The 22,896-nt window shown below is 54.9% G+C and overlaps 1 protein-coding gene across 1 annotated transcript in view; it reads right to left on the minus strand.

Annotated features, from left to right (window-relative positions):
* Positions 1 to 6,794: 6,794 nt before the first annotated feature.
* Positions 6,795 to 22,896, minus strand: part of LOC137454451 (zinc finger protein 721-like) — a 144,583-nt gene continuing 128,481 nt past the window's right edge. The window contains 1 exon segment of the mRNA XM_068164489.1: positions 6,795 to 7,708. Coding sequence (XP_068020590.1) covers positions 6,839 to 7,708 — 870 coding nt within the window. The 3' untranslated portion in view covers positions 6,795 to 6,838.

A 22,896-nucleotide genomic window follows, 5' to 3' on the forward strand; every position in this document is an offset into this window, starting at 1 on the left:
GAGCAAGGCAGAAACCATCAAGCTAAGCTGTGCCAAGCAGAGGCCCTTTCCTTTGCAGCATTGTTTCATTTGTGCCATTTCACATCTCCTTGGACCCAACTTGGAGTCTCTCACTGATCAGCCACAGTTGTATTTGGGAGCACAGCCCCAGGGGCACAGATTCCTGACCAGCTGAGGGTTAATCTTTTCCTGCCTTTTCTGCCACATCTCCAAGACTTTCCCTTCCTCCTGGTGCTGCCCACCCTGTGTGTTTGTTCCTTATTATTGGATGGGGACTGCCTGGATGGATGCACAGCCTGAGTGTTTTTCCCACAGAGGTGCCTTGACTTCAGGCAGTCAATGTTTGCTAATCAGTTAGGTTGCATCTCTGGACACATTTGGAATGTCTCTTCTTTGGATCAGGAGCCTCTTCCATCCCCATCCTGTGCTTCTAATTCTGGATTATCCTTAAGGGAAGTGTTCATCCACAAGCTCAACAGGAGCCACCAGTGTGCACTTGCAGCCCAGAGAGCAAACTGTATCCTGGGCTGCAGCAAGAGCAATGTGGCCAGCAGGGCCAGGGAGGTGATTCTCCCACTCTGCTCCACCCTGGTGAGACCCCACCTGGAGCTCTGTGTCCAGTTCTGGAGCATCTATTACAAGAAGGATCTGGAGGTGCTGGAAGGTGTCCAGAGAAGGACCATGGGGCTGAGTAGAGGGCTGGAGCTGCTCTGCTATGAGGACAGACTGAAGGAGTTGGGGCTGTTCAGCTTCGGGAAGAGAAGGCTCCATGGAGTCCTTCTTGTGGCCTTCCAGTATCTGAAGGAGGCTACAAGAAAGCTGGGGAGGGACTTCTTAGGGTGTTGGGTAGGGATAGGACTGGGAGAGAATGGAGCAAAACTTGAAGTGGGGAGATTCAGATTGGATGTTAGGAAGAAATTCTTCCCCATGAGGGTGGAGAGACACTGGAACAGGTTGCCCAGGGAGGTGGTGGAAGTCTCATCCCTGGTGGCTTTGAAAGCCATGCTGGATGTGGCTGTGAGCAACCTGATCTGGTGTGAGGTGTCCCTGCCCATGGGAGGGGGCTTGGAGCTGGATGATCCTTGAGGTCCCTTCCAACCCTGACAATTCTGTGATTCTCAGTATGTCCAAGAGGTATTATCAGGTACTGGAATTCCAGTGAATGCCCTCCCCCCTCCAGCCCTTCCTTAGGGCTCTCAGGGCAGTTGGTGCACCCCCAGCAGTTGCTCTCATCAGCTCTCTCTGTTGTGTTCTGTGTCCATCCAGAATGGACATTTGCTACCAAGGGCTTTCTTTCTAGATTCAGGTGATGAGATTTTCAGTTCCCTTTCTCCTTCTCTTCAGTCTGGTGTTCCTTCTCCTGCACTAGTGCCTGCTGGGACAGGATCCATGTGATTAAGAGGAACCCAGGGGCAATTTCTGGGGAGCCTCAGATTCACTAGAGGTGATCTGCACCATGCAATGTCCAGAGCAATGTGAACCCTACAGCACTCAAGGGACGAAATAGTTAGAGAGCAGCCCCTTGAAGGACCTGGGAGTTCTGGTGGGCAGCAAGTTCTGCATGGGACAGCAATGTGCCCTGGTGGCCAAGAAGGCCGATGGGATCCTGGGATGCATTTGGAAGAGTGTGGTCAGCAGATCCAGGGAGGTTCTCCTCTCCCTCTACTCTGCCCTGGGGAGGCCCCACCTGGAATATTGCATCCAGTTCTGGGCTCCCCAGTTCCAGAGGGACAGGGATCTGCTGCAGAGGCTGTGAGGATGCTGAAGGGACTGCAGCACTGCCTGATGAGGAGAGGCTGAGAGGCCTTGGGCTGTTTAATCTGGAGAGGAGAAGGCTGAGAGGGCATCTGATCAATGTTTATCAATATCTGAGGGCTGGGGGTCAGGAGGCAAGAGGCAGGGACAGCCTCTGATCACTTGTGCCCTGGGATAGGACAAGGGGCAATGGATGGAAACTGCAGCACAGGAAGTTCCACTTCAACAGCAGGAAGAACTTCTTTACTGTAAGGCTGACAGAGCCCTGGAACAGGCTGCCCAGAGAGGTTGTGGAGTCTCCTTCTCTGGAGACTTGCCAGCCCTGTCTGGATGTGTTCCTGTGAGACCTGCACTAGATTCTATGGTCCTGTTCTGGCAGGGGGACTCAGAGATCTCCAGAGGTCCCTTCCAACCCCTAACATCCTGTCACCTGTGACCCTGTGAATTGTCACAGGGCTCTGAATCCAAAGGAGATCCCAGTAGGAAATACCAAGGCTCCAGCTACAAATCATGAAGTCTGTCTGAGCTTCATCTTCAAGGATCCTTCTGAAGTCACCTTCCACTGCCCCCTTGGGCTCTTCTGGGCTGTCAGCTAATGCATCCATGTGGCAAGTCCAGCTGCCTTCAAAGCAGTGTAAGTTGTTCACAGAAGCTGAGAGGCTCTTTCCATTTCACTTGGAGGGCTCCTGATTGTCATGGGTTGAGTTGACTCTGCTGCTGTTATCCAGACCATGCTGCAGCCATGCCAGCCTCAGAAATGAAAGTGCTGGCTGGAGCAAAGGATGATGGGGCTTGAAGTTCAGGTTGCAACATGGGAGGCTCCCTGTTCCAGTTGCTGCTTCTGGGTCCTGGGATTTTTTGGGTGTTGGCTGCTCTGCTGGGATGGCAGTGGGACAGGGAGGGATAGGGGAGCAGCTCCCTGGTTTGGGCTTTTGCCTTGCTTGCTGCTGCTTGCCGCTGCTTTCCACTGTGGCTTTTCTGCACACAGGCTGAGGTCACTGTACTTTTGTATTCTGATGATCTGATTTGCTCAGGAAACTCTTCTCTCATTTGTTTCTGTATCAACACAAAGTGGTTTTGTGTGGTGTTCTTTCCCCCCAGTTCTGTGTTGGGGGAGGCAGAGAGCTTAAGCTGCTGGTTCAGCTGAACCCATTACATTCTTTCTCTGGAGCCCAACGTTGGGCAGGAAAGCAGCTGCCTTAATGAGGACAGATTTTGGCAGGATTGAGGCAACAAAAAGAGAGGAGAAGAGAAGAGGATTCAATTAAGGCTTGAGGCTTGTCAACAGAGTTAGAAAGAAATTTTCTTTCCTGTGGTGTGTTCACTTTGTTGATGGATTTTCTTTGGGGGGTCTGATGAGCTGCAGTCCTGTTTGTACTGTTGATGGTGCTGAGTATTAGCTTAGGGCAATGGCTCAGAGCTGTGCTGTTCACTGCTGGGCAGCTTGCTCTGGTTTCATCCAAAGCAATACAGGACACTCCCAAGGAAACCACTCTGAGATCTGCCCAGATACTGGATGCTGAGGAGTGACAGGGAGTGGGGGAGGGAAGGGGCAAATTCTTAGGCTGGTGGTCACCTCTGGTGCTTTGGAATTTCAGCCCTGAGCACGTGCAAAATCCTCCCCACCTGGGGAAAGGCTTGGGGAAAGCCTGTTGTTCCTGAGAGACAGAAATCACTGCAATGTATTTGGGCCTGGCCCATGCCTCTCAAGCCCTGCTCATCACTGTGCAGAGGGCTCAGGGACAAGAGAAGGTCTCTGGACCTACAGACAGTGCCACAGGCATGGCAGCTGTGTCAGAGAAGCAGCCTGTGCCAGGATCAGCTGCCCCTCATAGTGAATGGTGCTTATGACCAGGATTGTGCCCCAAATATTACCAGAACATGCTTCTGTGTGTGTGACTCAAACCCCCTTTGTCCTCCCTCCCTTCTGGAGTTGGGCGGGGGCACCTTGGCACCACTGAGTCCAGGTCAACAATCTGCCTGGGCATGTTTCCACCCCTGTGGCAAACAAGGCCCAGGCTACATGTTTGTTTGCCCTGTTTACAGCGTGTGCTTATGCTCATTTGGCAAAGTATCAGTTGATTGGTTAATTATTGTGTTAGCAGTGGGTGCTGACTGGAGCAGTATTCTTTGGGGCAAATGGTAAATAGGAGTTGTTTGGTAAACAAGTGCCCCCCACGCTGGTGCTCGTGCACAGGACTTGAAGCAGCTCCAGAAGGCCTCGCTGCACATTGCCACTGTTGCCCGGCTGGGGGCAGTGCCGTGGAGCGTGGGGTCAACTGCCGCATGAGCCATCGCCACGGGAGGAAACCATGGCAGCCCCTGTGCACCACCGGTCCTGAAGCGCTACAGCCCCCAGAGCGGGGAACCTTTGCCAGGTGCTGCGCTTCGTGGAGCCAGCGGCAAAAGCCTCTGAAGCTTCCCCTGGGAGGCTCCAGGACCTTTGTGCTCTGGGAGAAGCAGCAACCCTGCGGCACAGCCACGCGGTCGGCGCCGTTCTCTAGTTCCTCATGAGGGCACAGCCGTGCCGCGCTGTCAGGACTCTAAACACATCACCAAGGAAAGATTTCATGAGGTTCTCAGCTCGTGAGGAAGCCAAACCTTTGCTTTATAGAATTTGGGTTCAGGTAGTGCTGAAACTGTCCTGGGTTGAGGGTTTGCCGGTCACCGACCAACCCCTCCCCCACTGTTTTTCCAATCAGTTTCAACTCTAAATTCTAGAACTCATTTGGTTCCTCTGAAGTGCCCAGGCACAAACGTTCTGCAGAGGTGGTTCCACCAACCCAATACTGCTGCCTGTGAATAGAAACTAAATCCCCTGCTGCATAGTTTGTATATCAATAGACTACCAATATATCTATTCATTGATATCCTTGCTGCTCATTCCCCAGGGCACATCTGCAACACTCCTGTAGGGAAAAAGAAGTTTACAAGGAAAGCAGCTGATCCTGCAAAGGACCAGGAGGGATCAGGGTTCCCATGGGAACAAGAGAAAGAGCCAGGGCTGCTGGCTTGGTTCTTATCTCTGGCTTTGGAAGATGACCAAGGACAAACAGTGGATGAAACAAGCAGCAGGCCCCAGCAAGGCAAAGGACATCTCTGCTCCTCTGTCCAGGCCTGTGTTTCAGCTGTGAAGGAACTGTCCCAGGATTTCCATCAGCTCCAGAAGAAGTTTTTGTTCCCCACCTGTACAGTCCTGTGTTTCAGCCAGGAGGAGCAGCTGCTCCCCTGTCCAAGGGAGAGAATCTGGGAGGCACACACCACAGCACACCCTCTGCTTTACTTGTGTGACCATGGGGAGGATGTGAGGAAGTGGAAAGGAAAACCCAATCCAGTCCTGGCTGCAGGAGTCTGTGACTTACAAGGGAATTGTCCCCCCAGAGATGCTGCCTCAGTTTCCAGTGGGAAATGGCCTAAGAAGAGCAGGGAAGTTGAAACTGCTTCTGGTCCTCCTGAAGGGACTCCCAAAGCATCTTCACAAGATACAAGGGACCCAAGGCAGAATTAGAGGGGCTCTGCCTCCAAGCAGATGGAATGGAGAGACAAATTGGTTTGTTGGACTGTACAGAACCAATGGCCTGGCAAGTTGAACCCATGAGAGGATAAAGCTTTAGTAGATACAGGTGCCCAGAGTGCTCTGACACCACCATACCATGAGGGGTGGAACCCATCTGTGTTTCTGATGTGACAGGAGGATCCCCACACCTGGATGTGTTGGAAGCTGAGTACTGGGATGCAAGCCACAGTTTGCTTTCACTTGGAGGCATGGAAGGAGTCACTGGACTTGATTGTCCCAGAGCTGGAAACACAGCTCCAACATTTGCAGCATTTGGACTGGGCATGGACTGATCCAGACTGTGCTGGAACAGAGTGGAGCTGCAGAGCACCTGCAGTGAGCAGCCCTCTGGGTACTGCAAAGTGACCTCCTGTGGAGTGAGAATGGACAGTGCCTGAGGTGTGCTGTTGATTGCTGATGGGCATGGTGCAGGTGGCACAGAATGAGGGCTTGGCAATATCAAAGGTTAAGTTGAAAATTTGCTGCCATTACTCCATCCTGCCTCATGTCACCTTCACAGGGACAGTGCTGGCTGGAGCAAAGGACTACAGGGCTTGAAGTTCAGATGGCAACATGAGAGGCTTCCTGTTCTGTTTGCTGCTGTTGGGTTCTGGCTCTCAGGTGCTGATTCTTTGCTGAGGGGCAGGGCTGCAGGGGTTTAACTCCTGGCTGCTGCTGCTCACTGCTGTGCTTCTTTCTGCAAACAGCCTCAGGTCAGTGTGTATTATGGGATCTCCTTTGGATTCAACTCTTTTGATCTTATCTCAAGTCCTTATCCCAGCCCAGAGGGTTTTTTGATTCATGTGTGTTATTTTTCCCTTCCTTCTGTTTTGGGGGGGAACAGGCAGCTTAACCTCTTCTCAGCTCTTCAACCTGTTCCAGCCCGAGTGGAAAGCCAACAGAAGCTTTCTGAGTTCTTCCAAAGATCTCCATGAGCTTCCCCCTACACCCTCCAAAGATCCCTAGAGTCAGTCCTAGGACCATCCAAATCCCAAACACCTAAGATCACCTGAAAGCCCCTGAAGAATGCCTCTGAGATGTCCCTCAAGACTTCTCTGAGAGCTTCATTTTCCCCTCCCTGAACAGGGCACACAGCTCCACCCCATCCCTTGGGAGGAAATGCCCCCAAAATTCAGGCATTGAGGCAGGGATATCTGAAATAAAAGCAAACAGACAGGATTTGGGTAACTTTTGGGGTTTATTGACATGATTGGTGAATATACAGAGAGGATTTCTTACCCCAGGGAGACACAAAGCATTGGGGAAGAACCAGACAGACCCTGGCAAAGCCCTTCCCAGCTTCACTGGGAGCTCCAGCTGAGCCAACTGAGCACTGTAATTGTTCTCATTAGCAACAATTGGTGTTCAGAAGGGCAGGAGGTGTTTGTTGCTGCTGGTGTCCCCAGTCCCTGAGAACTGCAAAGGAAAAAGAGATGATTTTGATCCTGGAAAGGCCCTCAAAGATGGGTCACGATTACCCAACAGATTTTAGGTGGATTTATGCCTCCCCTCCAGTGCAGGCTGCTCTCAGTTGTGGGTGCAGCGGTGATTGCTGAGGGATCGCTTCTGGGTGAAACTCTGACCGCAAGCGCCACACGTGAAGGGCATCTCACCAGTGTGGGTGCGGCGGTGCCGAGTGAGACTTTGGCGCCATCTGAAGCTCTTCCCACAGTCAGCACAGGTGAAAGGTTTATCACCGGTGTGGGTGCGGTGGTGCTCAGTGAGAGTGCTCCTGTGTCTGAAGGCCTGGCCACACTCAGCACAGCTGAAAGACTTATCACCAGTGTGCACGCGACGATGATCGATGAAGCCTGCCGCCTGGGTGAAGCTCTTGCCGCAGTCAGCACAGCTGTATGGCTTCTCACCATTATGGATGAGTTGGTGCCGGATGTATCGATTACTCGTGGTGAAGCTCTTGCCACACTCAGCACAGGGGAACAGGTGCTCTCCAGTGTGGATGCGGCGATGGATGGTGAGAGTGGACCTGTGTTTGAAGCTCTTGCCGCAGTCCCTGCAGGTGAAGGCCTTCTCACTGCTGTGGGTGAGGTGGTGTTGCCTAAGATGAGAGAGCTGTCTGAAGCGCTTGCCACAGCTGTCACAAGAGAAGGGCTTCTCTCCAGTGTGAGTGAGGCAGTGCTGGGTGAGCTCGCCGCGCAGGGTAAAGCGCTGACCGCAGTCAGCACAGGTGAAAGGTTTCTCTCCAGTGTGGGTGCGGCGGTGCTGGGTGAGATGACCGCGCTGGGTGAAGCTCTGTCCACAGTCCACACAGAAGAAGGGCTTCTCTCCAGTGTGGGTGCGGCGGTGCCGAGTGAGAGTGCCGCGCCGGGTGAAGCTCTGGCCGCAGTCAGCACATGTGAAAGGTTTCTCTCCAGTGTGGGTGCGGCGGTGCTGGATGAGCTCAGAGTTCCAGCGGAACCTCTTGCCACAGTCACCACAAACGAAGGGCCGGGTGCCAGGCTGCGGGCAGTGGTGCTTCACTAGCTCTGAGCTACCTGGGAAGCTCTGCCCACACTCAGGGCACTGATTCAGCTCTTTGGGTGACACTGAGGGACCTGCTCTGGCTTCATCCTCCTCCATATATTCCTCCCCCTCATCCTGGTCACCTTCATCATCATTATCCTCCTCTTCATAGTTGTCATTCTCAGCATCATCCTCCATCTTCTCCTCTTTTTCCTCCTCATCCTCCTCTACCTTGGCACTGCACATTGGCTTCTCCAACTTGATCTCTGGGTGCTGCTTCTCCTCCCAGCTCTTGTCTGGGTCCTTCTGTGAGGCCATACTGTGGCAGGAAGGGGTCACAGCTCTGCAATAGGGAAGATGGAAGCACCTGAGCCCAGGACCTCAAACCCTCAGATCCTGCCTGGGTCATGACACTCCCTGACTCCCAACACCCAGCTAGAGGAGAGAATGCAGAGGGGACCTCAAACCCTCAGTTTCTGCCACAGTGTGGGTTCAGACCTTTAATACCTGTACTGAGACCCCAGGTTCCTGTGATCAGTACCCTGAGGTTCCCTGGGGCTTACCAGTGGTCCCATTCTCCTCGAGCCTGGTGGCATTGGCAGGGGGGATCCTGGCCCAATCTCTCCTGGTTCAGGCAATGGAGGCAGCAGCATTGACCAAGGAAGAACAAACCACCTTCAACCTTCTCCCACCACCCACCACATCCGAACCCCAGTCACCTCCTGCCACACAACTGACCCCCACAAGCCTGGGGAGTTCCTAAACTCCAACACCTGATGTGCCTCAGGACCCCTGGAGGGATGTAATGTGGTGGGCAGGAGGAGGTGGAAGAGGCTGGGAGGTGCCCTGGGACTCTAGGATTCTGGGGGCTGGGGTCCTGCTGTTGCCCCACTCTGGGTTTCTTATCTGCAGGGCTGCTCCAAGGGACAGATCTGCAAACTCTGCTTTTCCACAGCACACAGGGGCAGGGATGATGGAGAGAGAGGGACACAACTCCTGCCACAGAGAAGCAAAGGTCTCAGAGAGGACTGACCTGCAATGGATGGCTCAGCACTGCCCAGGACCAGGCAGCACAGCTCAGCCTTGCTGGGGGCAGCTCCCAAGCCCAGCAGCACAGCCACAGCACACAGACAGGGCTGCTCAAGATGGGAGGCCTCAACAAGTGCAGACTCAGCTCCTTGCTGCAGCTGCAGGCCAGCACCACAACACAGCTGCCTCCACACAGCCTCTCCCAGGCATTGCCTAAAGCTTCCTCCCACTGCCTACCCAGGCACCCACCACACCCACTCTGTGCTCAGCTCTGCCCTGCACACACCTCTCTGCTGCCCACTCCCCAAGAGAAGATAACAGCAGCCCTCAGGACACACACAAAGGGAGCTTCATGCTTTCTGAAGGTGCATCAAAGGGGGAAGGGACTTGGGCAGCTTCTTGCTAAACCTCTTCAGCCCTCACTGGAATGCTGGAGGAGTCTCTGGTTCCTGCCCAAACCTCACACCTCCAGCACCCTTCACACACCTGCAGTCCAAAGAGACTCACTGGAAAGAGTTTTGCTTCCTTCTGTCCCTGACCATTTCTCTCAGCTTGCTCTTTGCAGTTCTCCTGGAGCTGCCACTCCACATCCCCATGAGAAAATGAGGTTGGATGGGAGGGCACAGTGCCCATGGGCTGCTGTTCATCTCCCAGCTGACACATGCAGAGCTGCAGCACAATTCACTCCTTTCACCTCCTGAAATGCTGCCAGATTCTGCCATTCCCTGCACACTCATTTGCTACCTGGGCCCTGGATCCTCTCCCCTTTTTGGGGGGACAAGGCCTAATTCCTGCCTGACCACTCCCAGGCCCTTCCCTCATTCCCACCACATCCATGGCCCTGCTGCCTTGGGTGTCCCATGGCCCTGGGTCCCTCATCTCTACTGCCACTGCAGCTGGAAGGGTGGAGTGGGAAATGCTGTGGCTGAGGAAGCATCTAAGGAACTGGGCTGGAAGCAGCAGCACAAGAATGGAAGGGGCCTGAGACTAAAGGCTGGGATCAGCTGGAGGGCTGAAACAACAGCACCAAGCCAAGGGGGGGTTACAGATGGGGGCTGGGGAGGGACCCTGCAGACACCTCAGGCAGCAACTGATGAGAGCAAGGGGGACAGAGAGGCAGTGAGACCTCAGGTGACTCCTGCCATGGGGGATGGCTGGGCTGTGTGGCTAGGAGCCCTGAGTGCCTGCTTGGGCTGTGCTGGATGTCAGGAGGGGTCAGGGGACTGTCCTGAGCCAGGCAGGGTTTGGGGCTTTGAGCTTCAGGGGTCAGCTGCTGCCAGCACCATTGGAGGCAGGAGCCAGGCAGAGCCACACAGCTGCTGAACTAAGCCCTCCCACCCCTGCAGCCTTCACCCTCCATCTCTCCATCCAGTGCTCCATCTCCACTCACTTGCTGCCCTCTCAGAGTCACCAGGGCCCCACCAAGTCTCCAGGGCTGATCTACACATCCATCAGGGCCCAACAGAAGCCCCTGGATGAGAGCATGGATGAGGATCCTTGTTGTCGGAGTAAGGCACTGGGATGTCTTACAGCAGAGATCAGAGACTGCCAGCAGGGACAGCAGAGTCCAGAGGGACACCACAAAGTGCCATCTAGCTTAGTTCATCCCCACAAGGCCTGCACTCACTCTTTACAAAGGAACAGCACAGGAACTCCAACCTCCTTTGCCCTTCCTCTCTGCTCCCAGCAACAGCTTCTGGGATCTCTCTCTGCAGAGGAGCTTTGAGGCCTTGGCAATGCTGCCAACTGCGGCCTGCAGCGGCCTGGCTCACCTGGGAGCTGCCTACCAGAACTGTAACTGCAGCTCTTGGGGATGGGGGGAGGAGGGGCAGAGAGGCATGGGGGAGGGGGAAGGCATTTGGGGCCTGGGGTTCTGGCCTGATTTGGTGGAGCTCTGGAGGAAGCTTTGGCCTAGGGAGGTTGCTTGGCTCCCGTGGCCCAGGCACACTATGGATTGTTGTGGATTGGATGCTTTGCACTGTAGGATGCAGCTCTGAACAGCACAGCCATGGAAACTGCCCAATTCTATCCAACCCTCTGGCCGCAGCTTGGCATCAACTCCTTTCACAAGGCTCAAAGAGAGCCTCTCTGGCTCCTTAAACCTGAGGCAATACCCTGCAGAACAAGTTGGAGGAGCTCAAGGGGACAAGCTGCAGAGGGGGCCCAGGGCTACCTCCTGAGCTTCAACACGAGCAAGGGCAGGGTCCTGCCCCTGGCCTGGCACAATCCTCACAATCAGGACAGGCTGGGGGAGGAGGGGATAGGAAGCAGCCCTGCAGAAAAGCACTGGGGGGTGCTGCTGGACAAGAAGCTGGACAGGAACAGACAGGGGGAGCCTGCAGCCCACAAGGCCAAGGGCAGCCTGGGCTGCACCAAAAGCAGCATGGCCAGAGATGGACAGAGGCCATCCTGGCACTTGGCTCTGCTCTGCTGAGACTTCACCTGCAGCACTGCAGCCAGCTCTGGAACCATCAACACAGGAAGGACATGGACCTGATGGAGAGGGCCCAGAGGAGGGACACAAAAATGATCAGGGGCTTGGAGCAGCTCTGCTACCAGGACAGGCTGAGGGAGCTGGGGGTGTTCAGACTGGAGAGGAGAAGAGAAGACTCTGGGGAGACCTAAGAGTGACCTTCTGGTACCTGAAGGAGGCTACAAGAAGGCTGCAGAGGGACTCTTTGCAAAGCCTGCAGGGACAGCACCAGAGGCAATGGCTTCAAACTAGAGCAGAGCAGATTGAGATTGGAGGTGAGGAACAAGTTCTGCACCAGGAGGCTACTGGAACACTGCAACAGGTTGCCCAGGGAGGGGCTTGAGGTCCCAGCCCTGCAGAGGTTCAAGGTCAGGCTGGACAGGGCTCTGGGCAACCTGAGCTAGTGCAGGATGTCCCTGCTGACTGCAGAGGGGCTTGGACTGCAGCACCTTTGCAGCTCCCTGACAACCCAAACCACTCTAGGATTCTAGGAGTCTAAGGGCAGCCTCCAGGGAGAGCAGGAAAAAGAGGAGGCAGAGGAGGACAAGGAGGAGGACAAGGAGGAGGAGAACCAAAATCCCTTCCAAACTCCTCCCAAACTCTGCCAAATTCCTGGAAAGCTCTTCCAGCTCTGCAGAGTTCATTCTGAAGAGAGCTGAGGGAGTTGCTAGGCTCAGGGATGTCTTGCACACTCTGCACAAATGCTCCAGAAGCTTTCCAAGTGCCCTCAAAACCAGCAGCGCAGCTCTGCTGCCACACAATGCCAGGCTGCAAGGGACCCCAAGGCTCAGCTGCTCCAACCTTGCCAGCTGACACTGGCCTGGGAAGGAGCTGGCCCAGCCCCCTGCCAAGCTGAGCCTTCCAACTCTGCCCTGCAGGGCAATCCACCACTGCCCTGGGGAGAGGATTCCAATGGCTGACTGGGAGGGAAAAGCTTTTGCCTCTGCAGGGCACTGTGCCACTTCAGCTCAACTCTTGCAGCAGCTCTTTGAGATCTGCCTTTGGAGCACCACAAACTCTGAAGCACTGCAGTGCAAAGCAGCTCAGCTTCAACTTCCAACTGCCTGAACTCTCTCATTTTAAACTCAAGACAGGGGCCAAGCTCACACCCAGCCCCCAAGCTCAAGAACCAGCAACTAAGGTCAGAGCCAGCTCCCAAGTACAAGAATCCAGATCAGAAATGCAGAGCCAGCCCCCAGGCTCAGAGCCAGCTCCTAAGTTCACATCCAGGCCCCAAGCTCAAGAACCAGCAGCTAAGATGAGAACACTTCCCATGCTCAGGGCCAGCCCCTGAGATCAAGAACCAGCAATTAAGGTCAGAACACTTCCCAAGTTCAGAGCCACCTCCAGAGCTCACACCCAGGCCCCAAGCTCACAAGCCAGCAAATAAGGTCAGAACCACATTCCAAGCACAAGAGTCAGCCACTAAGGTCCAGAACCTAGACCAAAACTGCAGACTCAGCTCCCAAGCCAGCAACTCAGGTCAGAATCACTTAGCAAGCTCAAGAACCAGCCCCTGACCTCACAGACAGGCCCTGAGACCGAGAACCAGACCCCAAGCCCAGAGTGAGCAACTATGCTCAAAACCCCTTTCCAAGCTCACACCCAGACCCCAAGCTCAAGAGCCAGAAAATAAAATCAGAACCACTTCCCAAGCTCAAGAGCCAGCAGCTAAGGTCAGAACCACTTCCAAGCTCAGAGCCAGCCCCCAAGCTCAGAACCATTTCCCAAGCTCAGAGCCAGCCCCCAATTTCAAGAGCCAGCCCCTAAGCTCCAGAACCAGCAACTAAGGTCAGAACCACTTCCTAAGCTCAAGAACCAGCACCCGAGCTTCAGAACCTAGATCAAAAGTGCAGACTCAGCTCCCAAGCTCAAGAATCAGCAACTAAGATCACAACCACTTCCCAAGCTCACACCCAGCCCCCAAGCTCAAGAAACAGCTCCCAAGCTCCCAAGCCAGCACCTAAGGTCAGAACCCTTTCCAAGCTCAGGAATCAGCTCCCAGGCTCCAGTACCAGCAACAAAGGTCAGAACCAAGCTCCAGAGCCAGCCCCCACACGCTCAAGAGCCAGCCAGTAAGGTCAGAACCACTTTCCAAGCTCAGAGCCATCCCCTAAGCTCAGAGGCAGCCCCCAAGCTCAGAGGCAGCCCCCAAGCTCAGAGCCAGCCCCCAAGCTCAGAGCCAGCCCCCAAGCTCAGAGCCAGCCCCCAAGCTCAAGAGCCAGCAGCTAAGGTCAGAACACTTCCCAAGCTCAGAGCCAGCTCCTAAGTTCACATCCAGGCCAAAAGCTCAAGAGCCAGCAGCTAAGCTCAGAACCACTTCCCAAGCTCACACCCAGGCCCCAGGCTCAGAGCCAGTTTCACAACTTTGCTTATTTCAGGTTCCCTTCATTGCACTTCTGCTAAGTGTCCAAATTGAAGCAGTCAGAGAATGCTTTGGGCTGGAAGGGACCCCAAAGATCAGACAGCTCCAACCCCCTGCCATGCCCACAGACACCTTCCACCACACCAGGCTGCTCAAGCCCTCATCCAACCTCACCCTCAGCACCTCCAGGGAGGGGGCAGCCAGCACCTCCATGCCCAACCTGCTCCAGGCTCTCACCACCCTCACTCCAAACAATTGCCTCCCAAGCTCCACTCCAAATCTGCCCTCCTCAACCTTCAATCCACTCCCCCTCAGCCCATCACTCCCAGCCCCTCACAAAAGTCCCTCCCCAGCTCTCCTGCAGACCCCAGCAGCTACCACAAGGCTGCTCCAACCTCTGCCCACAGCCTTCTCCTCTCCAGCCTCAACAGGCACAACTCTTACAGACCACCCCCATAGGGGAGCTGCCACAGCCCTCCCACCACCCCCAGGGCCTCCTATGCACCCCCTCCAACAGCTCAACCTCCTGCCCCTCTTGGGGGCACCACAGCTGCACACAGCACTCCAGCTGGCAGCACACAATGCTGCCAGCACAAAAACCACTGCAGCAAAAGCCTCAAGCTGTGCTCAGCTGCCAAAACCAAAGGGACCTCAACTTGGCCACAAGAGAAAGGACCAAACTGAGCCAAGACACTGATCCAACACCCAAGGCTGCACAAAACAACCATCTGCAGAAGCTCCTCCTGCCCTGAGCCTTTCTGTGCTCAGGAGGCCTGCAGAGAAACTGAGAATCACTCTGCAACACCCCAGGGAATCTTTGTGCCTCAAGAGCTTGCAGAGCACAGAGGCCTTGGATGCCACCACCCCCAGCACAGCCAAACCGCCCCACAGCTGACACCAGCCCCAGGCGCTCCCAAGCTCAGGCTCAGCACAGCACCCACGCCTGACACCCCCACGGCACCCAGCCTCCCCCACCACCACCAACTCCTACCCCCAAACCCACACAGCCCCACGGGCTCCTCACCAGCCCCTCACACGCCCCTCTCCGACCCCAAGCCCCCACCCAACCTCACACACGCCCCCACAACTCCACAGCCCCCAACAACCAACCCCCACAGCCCCACCCACACCAGCCCCACACCTCACCGAGCCCTCCTCAAGCCCAGCTCCACGACACAGCCCTCAGCCCCACCGCAGCCCAATGCCAACCCCACCAGCCGCTCCCCCAAGCCCCAAGGGATCCCCACCCCAGCAGCCCCCACTCTGCCCCGCGCCTGCCCACACCTACCCCACAGCCCAGGCCAAAGGGGCGCACAGCAGCAGGAAGAGGAAGGACGAAGAGCTCGGAGCAGAGGCAGCTGCCGACTGCCGTCCCCTGCAGCCTCCTGGCAGCCTGGGCGAGCAGAGAGCGATGCAATGGAGGCCCCGAACCGCCCACGTTGCAGCCCAGCCCAGGCGGGGGCTGGGGCCGCAGGGGAAGCCCCGCCCACGGCCGGGCAGCCGCAGCCAATCACAGACGCCGGATTACCCCAACCACGCCTCCAAGTCCCAGCGGGGAGCTGCGGCCCTGGCTCCGCGCGGGGCATGCCGGGAGGTGCAGCTCTCAGCCAGGGCGGCGCCGTCTGGGCTGAGCTGCGCTGCGGGGGCAGGGCTGGGGCACAGCAGCTCCGCAACAGCTCTGACCCAGCAGCTGCGCACAGCTCCCAGGAGCTTTGGCTCAGCTCGGAAAGGTTGCGCAGAGGTTTCCAGGAGCTCTGGAGAGCTGCGGAGGAGTTTTTTCGCTGAGGATTCTCTGCAGGGTTGGGAACCCAAAACCTCCTCCCAGCCTCTCCCAAACTCTTGCAAAGAGATTTCGATGCCTCCCGAGGGGGCTTGGGGCAGCTCCAGGGGATCTGAACGGCTCGGGAAGAGTTTTTCTGTCGCCTTCCAGAGTTGCCAGCAGGGGCTGAGGACTTTTCCGGCAGTTTTCAGCCTTTTGCAGCATTTCTGAAGGATGTTGGAGACTGCAAGAAGCCAGAGCCTGGCTGAGAGCTCTGCAGAATCAGTTTGCAGGAGCTTGGCAGCCATGGGGATGAGGTTCTGGAGTTGGTTTGGGTTTGTTTTGGCACTTTTAATCATTTCCCGAAGCTCTGTGGATTATTTCCAGCCCCTTTTCCTTCCTTTTGAAGCTATTTTCCTCATTTTGGGCTGATTTTAATGGGGTTTGGGGAGATTTTGCTTAGCCTCAGGCATTTTGAATGACTTCTGAGGATAGTTTGAGTATTTTCATCTCCTTTTTCATGATTACTGAAGACATTTTGATCATTTTCAGGCCTTTTTAATGATTTTTTGGGAGATATTTAGACCATTTTTAGGTTTTTCTAATGATTTTTGAGGTATTTTCATTATCCCCAGGCCCTTTCAATGATTTTTGAAGTATCTTTACTCATTCCAGGTACTTTTAGTGAGTTTTGAAGACATTTTGATTATTTTTGTGCATATTTGATGTTTTCCTACAAGATTTTGATTCTTTTCAGGCCCTTTGAATGATCTTCAGAGAGATTTGGATCATTTTTAAGCCATTTTTTACAAAGCATTTTGAGTGCCCAAGAAAACTCCTTAAAATCCTCAACTCTTCAAACAGAGCTTTTAAAGCATCTTTAGGGAGGTTTAGGAGGTTCTAATAGTTTGGAAAGTGTTAAAATCTTCTCAAAGTGCTGAAACAGGAGTCCAGAGGCACAAAGCTGTCAGCTCCCTTGAGCTGCAGCTATAGAATTTGGGGGGTTTGAGATGTGAAGCATCAGGACTGTGGAACCTGCTGCTCCTGGCAGAGTTGATCCAATGAGAGAAGAGTTTGGGTTGGGAAACCCCCAAATTCAGCTGGCAGCTGTGGGCAGGAGGAACATTGCCCTGCTTGAAGCAGAGCCTTTGAACTGCAGCTGAGGGTTCAGAGCTGCCTTAGGAGGAGACTTGAGCCCTGGGGATGGATCCCAATGGGAGTTGTGTTCTCAGCCCCTGAGTGCTGCTGGTTTGCCACAGAGTTTCACAGACAGACTCACTAAGGTTGGAAAAGACCTCCAAGATCATCAGGTCCAACCTTCTACCCACATCTCCATGACCACCAGACCATGTCCCAGAGTGCCACCTCTACTCGTTTCTGGAATACACCCAGGGACAGTGACTCTCCCACCCCCCTGGGCAGCCTGCTCCAATGCCTGAGCACTCTTGAAGCAAAGAGATTTTTCCTCCTCTCCAACCTAAATCTCCCCTGGTACAATTTCAGGGCATTTCCTCTTGTCCTGTCATTGGTTACTTGGGAGAAGAGGCCAATATTGGCCTCACTCTGATCTCCTTTCAGGTCCATGTAGAGATCAATGAGGTCTCCTCTCATCCTTCTCTTCTTCACAATAAGCAATCCCAGCTCCCTCAGCCTCTCCTCACCAGACCTGCTCTCCAATCTCCTCACCAGCTTTGCTGCCCTTCTCTCTCCCTGCTCCAGCACCTCAGTGACTTTCTCATACTGTGATGCCCAAAGCCAAACACAGCACTTGAGATGCAGTCTCCCCAGTGCTGGGGCCAGAGAGACAATCACTTCCTGCTGCTCACAGCCCTTCTGATCCAGGCCAGGATGGTGGAGGTCTTCCTAACCACCTGGGTACACCCTGGCTCATGCTCAGCTGGCTGTCTGCCAACACCCCCAGGCCCTTTTCTGCTGGGCAGTTTCCAGCCACGCTGCCCCAAGCCTGCAGCCTTCACGGGGTGGTTGTGATGCTAGCACAAGAGCCAGTGCTTGGCCTTATTAAACCTTCTGGAACTGACCTTAGCCCAGCAGTCCAACCTCTCCAGACCTCTCTGCAGAGGCTTCCTACCCTGCAGCACATCAACACTCCCACTTCATGTTGTCTGCACCTTGCTCACTCTTTCATTTCTTGCTGTTTATGTGGCATAAGATGCAGTCAGAAATCACCTGAAGTGCCACCACCATCAGGGTTTGTCTGGTGAACATTGAAAGGCTTAGAAAATACAGACCAGGGGAAAAAAAAAAACCCAAACCAACAAGAGCACACCTAACAAACACTAAGATGAGCATTAAAACTCCAGTTGAGTTATAGCCACCCTGGGTTTCAAATGTTTCCATGAGCAATCAGAGAATCGGTTCTGGGAGCTCTGTGCTTTGCCTTGGCAGGGAGGTGAGGGAGACAAATATCTGCTGCTCAGCACTGACTAGGTCCAGCCCATGGCTGTGGTCATAGCATCATAGTATCAGTCAGGGTTGGAAGGGACCACAAGGATCATCTAGTTCCAGCCCCCCTGCCATGGGCAGGGACACCCCACACTAGATCAGCCTGGCCAGAGCCTCATCCAGCCTGGGCTTAAACACCTCCAGGGACAGGGCCCCAACCACCTCCCTGGACAACCCATTCCAGGGCTTCACCACTCTCATGGGGAAGAACTTCCTCCTCACCTCCAGCCTGAATCTCCCCACCTCCAGCTTCATTCCATTCCCCCTAGTCCTATCACTCCCTGAGATCCTGAGCAGTCCCTCCCCAGCCTTCCTGTAGCCCCCTTCAGATACTGGAAGGCCACAATGAGGTCACCTCAGAGCCTTCTCTTCTCCAGACTGAACAGCCCCAATTCCTTCAGTCTGTCCTCATAGGAGAGGTGCTCCAGCCCTCTGATCATCCTCCTGGCCCTGCTCTGGACACCTTTCAGCACCTCCAGATCCCTCTTGTCATAGGGGCTCCAGAACTGGACACAGTACTCCAGGTGGGGTCTCCCCAGAGCTGAGCAGAGGGGGAGGATCACCTCCCTTGCCCTGCTGGCCACACTTCTCCTGATGCAGCCCAGGATCTGATTGGCTTTGCGGGCTGCAAGTGCACACTGAGAGCTCCTGTTGAGCTCCTTGTCCACCAGCACCCCCAAGTCTCTCTCCTCCATTGCCTCCATTGCATCGCTCTCTGCTCGCCCAGGCTGGCAGGAGGCTGCAGGGGTCGGCAGTCGGCAGCTGCCTCTGCTCCGAGCTCTTCCTCCTTCCTCTTCCTGCTGCTGTGCGCCCCTTTGGCCTGGGCTGTGGGGTAGGTGTGGGCAGGCGCGGGGCAGAGTGGGGGCTGCTGGGGTGGGGATCCCTTGGGGCTTGGGGGAGCGGCTGGTGGGGTTGGCATTGGGCTGGCGTGGGGCTGAGGGCTGTGTCCTGGAGCTGGGCTTGAGGAGGGCTCGGTGAGGTGTGGGGCTGGTGTGGGTGGGGCTGTGGGGGGTGGTTGTTGGGGGCTGTGGAGTTGTGGGGGCGTGTGTGAGGTTGGGTGGGGGCTTGGGGTCGGAGAGGGGCGTGTGAGGGGCTGGTGAGGAGCCCGTGGGGCTGTGTGGGTTTGGGGGTAGGAGCTGGTGGTGGTGGGGGAGGCTGTGTGTGGGTGTGGTGTGGGTCGGGGTGGTGAGGCTTGGAGTGGGGAGTGGTGGGGTGGTGCGAGGGGGTGGGTGCGGTTGTGGGGAGCTGTGTGTGTCTGTGGGCAGTGTGTGGGGGTGGTGTGGGGGTGTGTGGTTTTGGGGGTGTTGGGGAGTGCTGGGGAGGGTGTGTGGGTTTGTGGGTGCGTGGGTGGGGTGGGGTCGGGGTGGGTGTTTTTGGGGGTTCCTTGTGCTGTGCTGCTGCCTCCCCCTGGTGGGGGCAGCTGCAGGCCCCCTTTGGCTGCTGCTGTGTTGCAGGCGGAGCCATTGGTGGGCTGCAGGGGCTGTCCCTGGCCCTGTGTCCCTGTGTCCCTGTGCTGGGGGCTGGGCTGGCAGCAGAGCTGAGGTGGCAGCGGCGCTGTGGGGGCTGCTGTGTGCAGGAGAGGTGGTGGTGAGCGTGGGGTGTGGCTTGCAGCAGAGGCTGCTGTGGGGGTGTGTGGGGGAGCCCTGGGGGTTTGGAGGCTTTGTGCTGGCAGGTGCCGGGCGGCTGCTGTGCTGAAGGGCAGCGGCTGGGCTGAGGGCCAGGCGCGGGGGGGAGCTGTGGGCAGGCTGTGTGCTGGGTGCCGTGGGGGTGTCAGGCGTGGGTGCTGTGCTGAGCCTGAGCTTGGGAGCGCCTGGGGCTGGTGGTAGCTGCTCTTTGCTGTGCAATGAGATGGGAAGGGAAAGAAATGATTTCTGCAAGTGACCAAAGCAATTGCAGTGCTCTGCAAGTCTAGAGCTCCCTGCAAGGAGGCTGCAGTGAGGTGGGGGTTGGGCTCTCCTGCCTGGTTTGAGGTGCTAGAAGGTGAGAAAGTGGCCTGAAATTGTGCCAGGATAGGCTTAGGTTGGAGAGGAGGAGTTCCCATGCTGACAATGTTGGAAACAACTATCAGATGTAGTCACCCAGACTGGTGGTTCCCAAATCCAATTCCTTGAAGCTTCCCCAAATAGCAGGGTCCTCATCTGGCCTGGGGGCAGCTGGGTGCATCTCCAGCAGTTAGAAAGAATAGTTTGCCAAGCCAGTTCTTGACTAACATTTCAGTACCTATTTCCTTCCCATCCCTCAGCAGTGTTCACCATCAAACAGGCCACAACTATCGATGCAGCTTGAGCTGCAGGGGGCCCTGGGATTGGAGTTTCCATTCTCCCACCGAAGCCTTCTTGCCTGGGGTGTGGTGGATCCAGGCAGCTGGTTCCTTGGTTTCAATGGCTGTGAAGGCTGTCAGCAACACCTGATATGGTCCTGTCCCCTTGGGCTGCAGAGGGGTCTCTGAAAGAGATCTGACATGGACATAGTCTCTGGGTTCCACATCAGGGCCTGGTCTGTCTAACCCTCTCACCTGGGTTGCAGCCACCTGGTTGGTAACAATGCTCAGGCTCTTATCAATCTGCTGAACTTCCTTGTTCAACATTGCCTCTGAATGGCCCTGGTTCAGAGGGGTCCATAGCTCCTACTGCATGAGGCCTTGCAAACAGGATTTCAAATGGGCTCAACCCCTCCTTTGTCCTTTACTTGGTTTGAATTCTCAGCAGGGCTCTTGGTGATGCTTGTGGCTAAGGGAGGTTTGCTTCCTGCCCAGTTTTGACTGTCTGGGTTTTGATTAAATGGTTTATTTTCTCCACTTGCCCACTGGAATGTGGATTATAGGGGCTGTGGAGTTGCCAATCCATCCCTAAGGTTTTACTTACTTGTAGCACCTTGGCCACAAAATGAGGTCCTATGTCTGAGGAAACAGCAGCAGGTGCCCCAGAGCAAGGCATTGCCTCCTGTAACACTGTTTTAGTAACCTCTGGAGCTTTGTTTGTGCCACAGGGAAATGCTTCCTGCCAGCCAGGGGAGTTGTCAGTGAGTACCAACAGGTACCTGGATCCCCCTTTCTTGGGAGCTCAGTGACATCCATTTGTTGTCCTGGATCATTTCCTTTGCTAATCTGTGCCAGCCTAACTCCTCTCCTTACCCTGGGGTTAGCTTTCAGGCACTCCTCTCACTGTTGCTTACCTGCTCTCCTGGGGTGGATAATTCTCGTGCTAGACACTCCTGAACAAAGTTTCCACACAGGGCTTCCACTCCCCAATGAGTCTTTGCCTGTTGCACCTGAACAGAAGCCCACAGGTTTGTAGGTGTGATTAACTTCCCATCCGGTGTCCTGGCCCAGCCCTTTCCTACCCTAGTCCCTAAGAGGTCTTTGATTCATTTCTCCTGCTCAATTGAGAGTTTACCATTGGGATCAAACTCTGCCACCTTCCTCCCCTCCCTGGCCACTCTTTGAGCTGTTTGCCAGTCCATTGCCTCTTTCTTGACTGGTGTTCCCCTTCTGGTGTGCTTTGGAGTGCACTGTGGCTGCCTTGCTTGGCTTTTGCCCTGCTGCCAGCAGCCTCAGTATCTCTTCCCCATGTTTAATACCTGTTCCCTGAGTTGACAACAGTCCTGGTTCTTCCCACATGGCTCCATGTGCCACCCCAAAGGCTTACATGGAGTCAGTCCATATGTTTGCACATTTCCTTTGGGAAAGCTCAGGCGCTCTGATTAGCGCTGACATTGCCATGCCTGTGCCATCCCAGTTCATTCAGCCTGACCTGATCCAGCAAGAGCCTGCACCTGGCAGCTGCAGCATTTTGTGATGTCAAACATGGCTGCTTCAGTGGGAGGTTAGGGGCAAGCAGCATCTGTGGGCAGCAGTGTAGGGTGCCTCAGGGGCCTGAGCTGGTGTTAGAGCAGGAGCAGCCCCTGGCATGTTTGTCCCAGTTGGGTGACTTTTTGAGAGGCCAGAGGCATTCAGGTGACATTTGCCCTTCCTTGTAGCATCCTTCCTGGCTCTGCCTGAGTCGGTGTTGTGGCAGCCTGGGGCTGGCTTCTGCAGCATTTTGTGACATCACAGGTGGCCATGTCAGTGGTTCATCTGGGGCAAGCATCTTTTTTGTGCAGTGATTTAGGGTTCATCAGGAGCCTGAGTGGTTTGGGGGGGGGCAGGAGCAGGCCCTGTGCAGCTCCTGATGTCATCCTGTCAGCGACATCAGGAATCAAACTCCTGCAGGCTGGGTTTGGCACTAGCAAGCAGCCATTGCTAGAGTACAGAGCTGCACAAGCTGGGGTGCTGAGGGCATTGCCACAAAGACAACACACAGGTGAAATTCCTGGTGGATGCTGATCCAGTGCAGGGCATGAGCTATGCCTGATGACAACACCTGCTGAGGCTCCATTGGTCAGTCTCTTGCTGGCTTCCATTCACGCTCCAGCTGCTGTTCAGTTCCCTGTGTGTGTACAGGGGGTGGGTGGTTTATTCTGGGCAGGGGTCTCCCAGCTAGGAGCTGTGCTTTGTAGCATGATAATGAGGCTGGTTTAGTCCAGGACACTATTTCCCAGGCCAAAGCTGACTGCATGTCATGGTTATTGGGATGAATTATCAAATATGAAGTATTAATAATATTAATTACTTATTACTATTGACATTATCAACCTTTCAACACTCCATATCCACATGCAGTTTCTAGTGTGTGGTCATGGCTATAATTCCATAAAGTGCTGCAGTTTGAGAATTTGGAACCAAATTAGAAAACTAAAAGAGCTTTTCAGTGAGAGAACTGGGGTGCAGTCTGCCCTTTGTCCACTAGGGAGCGACTCAACAAGACACCTGGCAGCTGAATGCAGCTGGTGAGGCTGGGTGTCAGGCACAAACAATTCAAAGAACCTTTCAAAGAGGCTTGAACCAATTTTCACTCACCAATTATGGCTCAGTGCATTACCTGGGGTGCTGCTTTACAACCCACAGGTGACAATGCCACATGGGCTGAAGTGCAGGGACTTTAAACAGAACCCAAATGGATGTTCAATGTGTGAGCACTGAAAAGAGAGAGAGAATC

The sequence above is a fragment of the Melanerpes formicivorus genome, unplaced genomic scaffold (genome assembly GCF_026170545.1).
Source record: "Melanerpes formicivorus ecotype bairdi unplaced genomic scaffold, bMelFor1.0.p_v2 SCAF_80, whole genome shotgun sequence".
NCBI lineage: Eukaryota > Metazoa > Chordata > Aves > Piciformes > Picidae > Melanerpes > Melanerpes formicivorus.